The sequence below is a fragment of the Rosa chinensis genome, chromosome 7, assembly GCF_002994745.2.
Source record: "Rosa chinensis cultivar Old Blush chromosome 7, RchiOBHm-V2, whole genome shotgun sequence".
NCBI lineage: Eukaryota > Viridiplantae > Streptophyta > Magnoliopsida > Rosales > Rosaceae > Rosa > Rosa chinensis.
This window is the reverse complement of record NC_037094.1, coordinates 55,538,765-55,550,247: the sequence shown is the minus strand read 5'-3', so window position 1 is coordinate 55,550,247 and position 11,483 is coordinate 55,538,765. Positions and strand designations below refer to the sequence as shown.

At 38.3% G+C, this 11,483-nt stretch overlaps 1 protein-coding gene across 1 annotated transcript; it reads right to left on the bottom strand.

Annotated features, from left to right (window-relative positions):
- Positions 1 to 10,026: 10,026 nt before the first annotated feature.
- Positions 10,027 to 10,641, bottom strand: LOC121050680. Its single transcript, XM_040511522.1, has 3 exons — positions 10,513 to 10,641; positions 10,264 to 10,437; positions 10,027 to 10,138 (listed from the first exon to the last, which is right to left on the bottom strand). Exons 1-3 carry the CDS (start codon positions 10,560 to 10,562, stop codon positions 10,027 to 10,029), a joined length of 336 nt encoding a protein of 111 aa, XP_040367456.1. The 5' UTR covers positions 10,563 to 10,641.
- Positions 10,642 to 11,483: the final 842 nt, after the last annotated feature.

The following is an 11,483-nucleotide window of genomic DNA, read 5'->3' as shown; positions in this document are numbered from 1 at the left end:
AAGTTGTAGAGGACGTTAAACCGAGCGCGTGCATATGTGGTACGTAGGAATCGGAGTTCGTATGCGAAATTTATGAGCGAAATAAGGAAGTTACTGTTCATGGTAAATTTATATATATTGAAATTTTACTGTGGTAGGTTTCCAAAACCGGAAACCCACCCTTTCTCTCTCTTTCCCCCGATCTCTCCCTTTTTTTCCCTTTCGGCCTCTATCTTCCTCCTCTTAATTCCCGGCCGTCCGGCCACCTGGGGACGGGTCACCGATCATCACCGGCGCGCCTACTCCCCCTCTTCACGCTAGTACCCGTGAGTCACGCCAATTTGGCAGGAGAAACGAGAATCGACGGCGAGAAGCAAACTGTAGCAGATTGGGGTTTCCGGCAATTCTTTCGTTTCCGGCCGTCTCCGGCCACCAAACCGGCTTCGAAGGCTCGGTTTTCGACGGAGATCATTTCCCCTAAGGCCTTGCATTCCAATTTGCCTTGTAGAGGCAGAATCGACAACCTAGGGTTCTTGAATTTCTGGGTTTTCTTCACCGGTTGATTTCGACTGTTTCAAGGTAAAACTAGATTGTGTTGTAGTTGAGAAAAAGATTGGGCGTGTTGAGTAGTTGTTGCTGCCGAAATTTGGTGGCCATCAGAGGTGGTGGCCGTCGGCGCGTGGGCCCCACGCGCCGTCACTGTAGGTTGCGCGTGGAGGCGCGTAGGGGGTCTTTTTAATTTCAATTTTTAGCTTATTAAATTCTATAATTGTTGTAGAGGTTAAATATGTGATTTTGGTTAATTTTGGGAGAAGTTTGACATGGATTATGAATTTCCGAAGTTTGGGAGTTTCGGTTGTTGAATTGTGGGAATCCGACCTTCGGATTTCCCTTGCTCTGATATGGAATACATTAATCGACGGATGGATATTAATGGTGAAGTTTGATTGGGTGTGGAAGAGGATTGGAGAAGTTGAGGTTATGGGTTTTGAGATTAATTATTGATTATCGTAAATATTTATCAAATTGTTGTTTACGGATTATAATTGTGTACAGGACGTGATACCGACCTATCGCTCGACGAGGATCCTTACGCTTGGGTACCACGTTAGCCGTATATCATGAGTGGACTTTTGTTTTTAAGTAATTGATGCATGCATTATTTCTTAAAGTATGCTCTATTTATTCATCGATTTACCTTTCGAGTATGAGATTATAAATTGATTTTGTATTATCTCATATAAATACTTTCATTATTGATTCGTTTCTGAAATTGCTTTTGACTTATAATCTTAAGGGTGAATTATCTTATTTCCGAGGTGATTTCCGTAATTATTCTCTAATTATATTTCATTTCGATTTGAGATTTTTAAAGGATTTTCGAAATGGGATTTCGATGGAGTTATATTTCTTATTTATTTATCGACTTTCGATTTTGGCATTGGAAATGCCTTGATGATGATTTTTGGAAATTGTGTTTTGTTCCGGTTTACCAGTAATATTATTTCTTCCTATTTATTTTGAACTTGAGATTATCTTGGCGTGTGGGACACGTCGTTGGAAATTAATTTACGAGAGTTGGGGAAGTTTTATGGATTTATGAGGTTTTCGGATTTTCTTTTGCCATACTTTGGGTGACTTATCATTGCTAGCTTTGATCTTCCGCCTTTGTGGCGAGGTGATGGGATCACCGAAGCCCTCCGCCTTTGTGGCGCTGGTTACTGTCTCTGTGACAGTAATTCTGAAGCCCAGTATCCTATCGCTACACATAGTGGCGTGAGGGTATATTATGGGAGTAATGGGAGTATTTTAGCCTGGGAGGCTACACCCGAGCCTGGGAGGCTCACTCGTATGGCTATCGCCTTCCCCTACTCACTTTACTACTTAAGCTAGCGGGGCTAGCTCGATTTTCGTTTAACCAGCGGGGCTGGTCTTATTTTTCCTTGAGTATCAGAGTACCAACTTTTTCTTTTAAATCGTATGTGACTAGCGGGGCTAGTCGGTTTTCATGAGTGGAACTCCTCTTGTTTTATTTTCTTTAATCATTGCATGCATCGGGAATTTTTAAAGAAATAAATATGGGAAAGTATAAAATCCCTTTTGTTTGAAATTGTTTATTTTTGTCCACTCACGCTAACGTTTTTATGTACTTTCCCCTGGGCCCTTCGGTTTCAAATGCCCAGTTCGCAGTGTAGCTGTTTGGCTTTAGGAGTTGAGGCTTAGCACCACCGCTGTCATCTATCCCTCGTAGGTTACTTGCTAACCAACTATGTGTATCGTTGTTCTTTTGGTTCTAGATTGCTCTGATAACCTTGAGATTTCTGTATTAATATTGTGACCTATGACGTGGTTGTAATTTGAGTTAATGGGATAATTTGATACTCTAAATTGTGGAGTTGTGCGGTTTTGGGAGCAGGGTGGCTCCAGGAGTTTTGGGAGGGTTGTTTAGAAGTGAAATTGAATTTCTACAGGTTTTGGGTTGCCCATTTTTAAGGGAGGTTATGCCGAAATTTTTGGTAAACCTTCTTTAAAGGTGGGTCCCGCGGGGCCACTTCGGATTCCAGGGTGGAATCCGGGGCGGACCCTGTCAGAATGTGAGCAAGAACACAACACAGCTGGACTTGAATGACTTAATTCATTGACAATCAACTTTGGCTATTTAACAGCCATTACAAAACAGAAACGAGAAAAACTTGCAGCCAACGTAGATAGCTACCAACGTGGTAATCTAACTGAGAAGAATTCAAATACTAACAGCACTACTCTAGAGAATAGGACTATCCTAGAGAATAGGCAACTTATTAACAGAAAAACAAAACCCCTAAGTTTAAGGACTTCCAACTCTATCATATCTCACCGCTATTCCTTTTTTTACGAACCTCCCCTCTCGCGCTCTCGGTGGCGAAACCAAAACAAAAGAAAACAAATGGAAGCGACGGAAGAGACAAATGTTGAGGCGAGAGAAAACGGGGAAATGTGCAGCACCAACAGTGAGGGCAAAATCGTAAAGACACTATTCCTAAGAGAATTATTGTTCACAAGCACAGTAAAAGGGTAGGTGAGCTTAGGAATTCAAATTTTTTTTTTTCTTGAGAAACAAAAACTTTCATATGGTAAATTTAGCCTAGAACATTTCAAAATCATGACTTCGTCCCTATATGTAAGATTAGATTCAAGAAGAAAATAAAAAACTTGTTCCTTTGCTTTGGGATGGAGATGATCGATGAGATAAAGGTCTTCTATTTTGCCTCCTCGCACTAATGCATTGGACAACAATGATATGATGATATTGGTGTGGGTGTGGATGGTGATTTGGATTTTTGGAGGAATGAAGTGCAATTATATTTTTAAGTACTTCCTATTATTTATATATCTATACTATTATTAAGAGAAGAGGTTTTGTTAGCTAAAATAAAAAAAATTTTGAGAGAAAAGATCTTAAGAGATTAAAATACTTTGAGAATTAGTTAAATCACAAGGGCTATTACGATAATTACAAATTATATTTTTATTAATAAAAATAAAATAAAAAATCCTACAACCCACTTTTTTCTCCCACTAACTTCTCTCTGCAATAACCGTTTTCTTCCATTATCTTTTCTTTTTTATTTTCTAAAAAAAAAAAAAAAATTACTTGCACATGGAAAGCATGTGTGAAGGAAGGCTAGTATAATGTATTATAATAATATATGGAAGTCACTCCATTTTTTCAATTGAGGATTTTTTTCCTTTATTTCAGTCTCAGATTAACTCAACTCACCAAACAACATTGAAATTGAAATGAAGATTGTAGAAAGAGATTTTCATTACCTTTGTTTGTACAAGTATACAACTTATATAGTAGCAGATAAGCTACTGTTACATAGAGATAATAAAGTGCATGTACTACAAATATACAGCATATCCTAAACTGATGATATTACAGCAATTACACAGCAAATCAGAAACGGAAGCTAAGTTATGGCTTGATTTTAGCCAATGAGTTATTCTCTCTAACATCCCCCCGCAAACTTGACGGTCCTGGACGGACAAGTTTGTGAGAAAGAAGAGCATGACGGTGCTTGTGAAGTGGTTTGGTAAGAAGGTCGGCTGGCTGATCAATGGATGGTATAAAACAAACACGATGACTACCAATAGCAACTTTCTCACAGACAAAGTGATAATCAAGTTCAATATGCTTAGTGCGAGCATGAAAAACCGGATTAGAAGCCATGTATGTAGCACTGAGGTTATCACAATGCAGCAGGATAGGAAATTGTATTTGAGCACCAAGTTCATAGAGTAAGAATGCTAACCAAGTTGTCTCAGCATTGGCATGAGAAAGAGATCGATATTCGGATTCGGCGCTGGAACGAGCAATGGTGGACTGCATTTTGGAGCACCAAGAGATCAAGTTAATGCCGAGATAACAAAGATAGCCAGAAGTAGAACGACGAGAGTCGGGACAACCAGCCCAATTAGCATCAGAATAGGCAGCAAGATGAGCAGGTTGACGTTGGTGACTGAAGAACAAGCCATGATCAAGAGTGCCTTTGATGTAGCGAAGAATGCGTTTTGCGGCAATCAGATGTGGGGTTCGGGGCTGACTCATAAACTGTGAGATAGAGTTGACTGCAAATGCAATGTCAGGGCGTGTGATGGTCAAATACTGGAGAGAGCCGACAATTGCCCGAAATTCTGTTGGATTGGCAAGAGAGTCTCCTTCAGTGGCAGTGAGGATGGCCTTTGCTGACATTGGTGTGCTAACGGGTTGGCTAAGTAGCATATCATGCTTGACAAGAAGATCATGTGCATATTTGAGTTGGCTGACTTCAATGCATATGCTCTCGCTGCATATGCTCTCGCAAGCGTACTAATCGTTGTCAAGTAAGGAAAGTATTTGGACCTTAGTTTATCGTACCTCAGGGAATAGGTGTTGGACCTAACCAAGATAATTGACGGTAGGATACTAAAAGCACACAAGAAAAATAAAAAGTAAAATAAAAATTATAAACAATCAAAGCACCAAGCCTATTCAAAGCCACTAACTTGTAGCCTCTTGGTGAATATGTACAATGAGTCGATGGATTCAATGATTGAGAGTTGATTTGAACTTAACAAAAAGTAATAAAATGCAAAGCGATTAATAAAAATGCAAGGAAATTAAACTAGAAAAGTGTGAACAACATAATGAGAATGTCGGGTGCTAGAGAGGTTCCTTCACCCAAATCTCATGTGTCGGAAGCTAATCTAATGTAGATGCAAATTTTCTACTTTGGCGGTCGTCGTATCTAAGGCGGTTCAAGGCTCAAGGACCGAAATTCTCTTTCATGGTATTCCTACTCCGGTTCAAGAGTCGTAGGAACTCACTTGGCATGAATTAGAACCGGTTCAAGGGTCTCTAATTCACATCAAGAGGCCTAAAGATCGAAGAATTAGACTACTAAGCGACCCGCCCGCGCATTCACGCAACGGGTGTAAATCACTATGCTTATAACCCCTCGAATACAAAATTGAAGGTTTCTAGCTTAGGAATTAGAGGGGGTCAAGCCTCTAACTCCATCCTGGACATGCTCAAAATACACACCCTAGAGTTTACTAGGCTCCTAGACATGCATTTTAACCCAACAATAATTGAAATAAGCATCCATCATATGAAAATTGCATTATTACATTAAATTAAACACCTTTTACACAAGATTTGGGGTAGGGCACACAACCCTAGCCCCCAACAACAAAACTACTCACTACCCATCACCAAACGAACATCAAAATACATAATTGAAAGAGAAAAAAGTGAAGAGAAGTAGAGAGTAACAAGAACAAGCCACAAATTTCTATAAAGCAATTATGGCTAACCTTGATTTATGGCTCCCACTTTTACCCAAATTTGATGTTTATGAAGCTCTTGATGCTTGGGCTCCTCTTTGAATCTTGTGGAATTGATGAAACCTTGTGGTGGAATAGTGAAGAAAATATAGAAAATAGGTTGGAGGTGGGTGGTTCGGTGTTAGAGGAAGGGTAAAGGAAAATTGGGGTCTGCGGCTGTTGGAGAAGAGAGAGGGTTGAATGAATATATATGTGGTCTCAATGTGTGGCTGTTTGTCAAGGGAGAAGTGGATGATGAATAGATGGCTGTGATTAAAGGGGAATATATGATGGCGTATGGCTAGGATTGAATGCAGAGAAGAGCACGTAATGGTAATTCTCCTTGGCTGGGAGACAATGCCAGAATGAAACAATGAAAGGAAATGATGTTGGGAAGGACCCGTGGCAAAAACCAAATTGGTCTGGGAGGTAGAATGATTAACTAATTCATAGTTTAATTGATTAATCAAACCATTAATTGATGGTTTAATAACCCCACGTGCTGCAGCTCAAAGGCTTAATTAACCAATTAACAAATCTCCAATTTCATCCTCATGTCGAAAACTCAAGCTTCACCATTTTCGCATCTATTTATCTCGTTTTCGCAACTCCGCTTATTTTCTACAAAATAAATAAAAATAGATTAGTTACATAATAATTACTTGGAAATTAGCTTAATTCTAGTGTTTAGAACGTAATTACGCGCATAAAAATACATGTAATCACACCCCTACACTTGAACTTTGCTTGTTCCCAAGCAAACTAAATGTAAACATAATCCAAAAGTCTACTAACTCACAAACATAAGTAAAATGCAGTATTAGCCTTTCCAACCATAACTCTCGGAGAACTAATTATGTAGATGACCATGAAGTAGACGTAAGCACAACATAAGATCTTCGAATTTGTAAGGCAATTAAGATGCACATGTGAGAAATGCTCAAGTATATGCATGTGTTGACCATGTGTCAAATCAATCCACCATAATCAAATACACATATAGAAGACCCAACATAACCCGCTAAACTCACATATGTTCACTAAATATTTCCGCTCAAGTGTTTAGGGCTATATGTGTTTCACTCAAAAGCAATTTCACAATACGTGTCGCCATATGCTTGCTCTTCGATTTCATCTCCGCTGGGTAGCCCACAACATTCAAGTTCAAGAGTTCTTTTATTTGGTTGTAATGGGGCTAAGGGCAAGTGGTTAAAAGAAATGAAGGATAGGGAAAAACAAAGTCCATGTAAGCCCATGAAGCGATTCTCTCTTGTAGAGATATATGACTTTTGCTTTCAAATGCTATTCGCTTACTCTAATCCCAATGTACAACCCACACTATACTATACTTTAAACAAAAATAATACTAGCTGTTTTTTTTTTTTTTTCCGATCACCTTTTCCTTTTTTCTATATATAAATTTTTTTTTTTAACTTTTTTTTTTTTCCTTTCGAACTTTATTTTCTAAACACACACCCCCTCCCCCCCCCACTTATTCTTTTGTAACCTCACACTTTTGACTTTTTCTTTCTTTTGAAGTACTCAAGCATAAAGTCATTCTCTCGAATCGCTTCACCAACTACCAGTAGGATAAAAGTGTTTAGGCTAGGTAGGGATTTGTGGTGCAAATGAATAAAAAGGCTAAATATATAAATAGGCTCAAAGTGGCAATCTAGTGGTAAATACTTTGGGCACATGCTTCTTTGGCCATGGTGGTGTTAAGCCTAATGCCTCAATCCTTTCTATCCCATCGCAAGCTAACAAGTAGCCTCGAGAGGTCTCAAGCAAGTTCTAGATGCGCAATGTCATGAAATTGTACACACATGAAAGAATAAGTGAATGAACGTTGCATACACTATAGATATTAGGCTCAAAAGCTCACAAATAAGGCATGCAAGTTAATCGAATAATCTATATGCTTCTCTAACTATGATGAACAAACCTAACAATAGGCTATGTGCACACATATAGTCAAGCATATATCACATATACACTTACTCACAAAACAAATTCAAAATCCTAGATCATGCTTAATCTATTCACAATCACAACAAGTTAAGTCCATGGCTCGTCATTGGGGTTGGAAAAGGCATTAACTACTAAAATATAATTACATAAAGCTAATCTATTTTTTTTTAAGTGACGAAAATAGGGCACCCGAGCCCTCACCCCCACACTTAAAGCCAACATTGTCCTCAATGTTGTAAAGTGAGCTCGAAAATTAAAATTCGTGTTGGATTTAGGCATGAGAGTGAAGTCCGGGCGAAAGCACAAAAATTAACTATGAAAAATAAAAATCTAAAGGCAGAGTACTAAAGTTACGGAAAACCCCCTTTTGTCGACCCTCCATTGCTCACGACCCTTGGAGAAGACTAATATGAGACACCAGCCTCAAGGCGCAAGACCTTGACTTCCTTCACGTATGCTCCATACACTATGCCAAAAAGTGCATCAGATGACAGAACTGTTCTGTCGTCTGAAGGAACTAAAATCTGTCGTCTAGTACGGTGTCGTGTCTTGGGGGTATCAGACGACAGAACACTTCTGTCGTCTGATTTTTCAGACGACAGAAACAAATAAAAGTCTTCTGTTGTCTGATGAGTTTTGCATTTCGGGACCAATGGGATATGTAGGTTTAAAAGCATTAACACAACAATTTTGTGTAGTGTGAATGCCCTTAAGTAAGAAATATGAAGACTCATGTGTAGTGTCTTCTGGCATACAACAACAATTAAATGTTGTGCAAAGGGACTTGAAACAACAATTATCTATGGTGGTAAAGTGTTTCAGATTAGAATTAAGTGTCGGTCTAGGGTATGTTTACATGACTTTTAAGTGTTGTGTGAAAGGTTTTGAAATTGTACATATGTGATGTTGGAAAGTAGTTAAAACAATAGATATCATATTCTTTCTGTTATGTCAGTTTCAGTACAACAACAGTTTACTGTCGTTTGAGATTATTAACATGACAAATATTTGTGGTCTGAATATAAAACGAACCACAAATGCCAAGTCTTTTATATAGTCTGTCATCAAGTCCAACCACACTTATATGTAGTTGTTATAAGCTTTAATCATTACTTTCATTTAACTTATGTCGTTGTTTTGCCTTTTAGACTACAGTTTTCTGTTGTCCCAATGCCAAAAAGACAATAGACTTCCAATTGATTTTTGTGTTGTTTTTATGCAGCTCCAACCACACATTTTGGTGTGCTTTTGTTGTAGCTTGCAATTTCAGATAACACATATTAGTAGCCCCTGTTACAATTGGTATTCATGCATTCTGGAAATTAAAATTGGCATTCATAAAACCATAAAATCCACATCTAAAATCATTCATTGCAATTTCCATTAATCCACCATTGTCTCATGTACACAAATCTAGTCATAAGCATCAGTTCTAAATGGCCCATATATACTAATCTGGGCAGCTAGCAAAATATATGCATGCAGTACTGCTTGCTAATAAACCAGAAGCACTACACAATCTGGACAACCATCTAAACAACATAGCAAAATAGCTAGCAGTACTGCAATCAAAATCTGGCCTATATATATATCAACTATGCATGTCCAAAAAGTTGATGCTACATATCTCCAACTACTAGTTAACCTACACATGCACTAGTTATCTTTGAACTTCATAACATACTTTGCCCACTCTGCCCGGACAACATCAACATTCTCCATTGTGTAATAGTGATTTGCTTTTCTTTCCCACTGCAAGGATAGAAGCTTAGTTATGCATCACTATGGATTAATCTAATAAATCACTAGTACAGTAGATTAGTTACTGATTACCTTAGCACTCCACTCTTGGTTTTTGTCCTCCACTATATCCCTCATGTAATGCATAATCCAATATCCACTAGTCTTATCACCCTTCTGCTCCGGAATGCCCTGAAACAAATAAATATTTTCAGTACCTAATAAACCTGACCAGAACTGAAAAAATGCAAATATAAATAGTTAGCTAGATGGGGAACACATACTGCACAGTTTTTCCATTGAACTGTCTTTCGGCCTTTCCTATGCTTTTGTGCATTGAATATTTTGATGGAGCTTCAAAAACAACATAATACACAAAATTATGATTCATGGAACAACTTATAAATTGAGAATCGATAAAGATCTCCAAAAAAATTAGGACTAAACTGTTTTCTGCATAATACCAACCAAAAACCTACAAGCTAGCTGCACTTACTTGTCCACAATAGTTCTCCATTCACCGGTGACAAGTCGCCTCTTTAGCGGATCCATGAAATACACAATTTTTTCAGTGGGGTTCACCACCGTCAACATCCAATGACAGCTGACATTCAAATTTATGATAATCAATACCAACACGAATCTATTCTAGGTACTTGCATTGCTATATTGATGAGATCAGAAATCAATATTTACAAAAAAAAAAATGCATGAATCAAGCTTTCGTACCCTGAGTTATAGGGCACCAAAAAAATCTGACCAGGCTTCCCTCTTTCATAAGAAGCTGACAAAGAACGAGCCCGTTCAGTCAGATTTCCACAGCCAATGACACCAGTGTGTGCAGGGTCTACGAAGCCAATCATGTCAAGCATCTTCGATTTCTTTAACACTTGATAAAGAAAGCTGTAAAACCACAAGTCTCAAAATATCATTACAACAACACTGAATTAGCAGCTTAATTTAAAATGCATTACAGACCTCATATACATCACAATACAGTTGCCAGAAAGCTCCTTCATGTTGGTCATGGCATACACATCCCTTCTGAAGATGGCAACCTTTTTTGGATATCCGAATAATTCCTCGCCTAAGGTTGTGTGGATAGTAACCCCATCCTTCAAGTAATCATTAGCCCATGTACTCAATGTCTTAAGCAGTGGAGGCAAATTGGGTGGCAGGTTGTCCAAATCATCATGATCAAAAAAATCATCATGTGTATCCTTCTTTTTCCTCCTCACAATTTTACGCTTTTCTTGCTGCAATTGATATAAAAAATAACATTGCATGTTTAGTATTTCTATATCATGTAATATAGCAGCTCACATGGCCATTTTTGTAAGAACAAAGAGGTTAAAAATGACAAATAATTTAAGCAAACTAAATTACCTTTGCATCAGCTACAGTGGGTATAACCCAGTCTCTAGGCCTAGCAACGCATGTACCAATTGCATCGCAGACAAACAGAATCTCATCTTTAATAGGAATTGGTAGCAAAGCATTAGCAACAATAGATTTGGTGATTGACACTCGGACATTTTCCTCAGCCAACGGAACACCATGGATAGTTTGCTTGCTAGACTCAACATCCACTTGAATGATGGTTCCTTCAGCCACTATGTTGTCCAATGAATTTATCGCAAGTTTACAACCTGACTGGACATTATTGTTAGACTGATCCTAATTCAAACCAAAATATGCATAAGCATCAGTCACATTTGAGGCAGCAGTATCATCAATATGGTTTATCAAATGTAATTGTAAGGAAAAAAAAACGAAAGCTAATTGTAAGGAAAAAGAAAGTAAGGCTAGCGTAGCGATTAATTACCGGCACTTGCACTTGCTCCAAAACTGCATTTTTTTCGGAGTTAAATCATTCCTAACCTCCTCCTCAATAATCGAGGTTAGTTTGATGTTCAGCTCCCCATCCACAAAAATTTCATCCTCCTCAA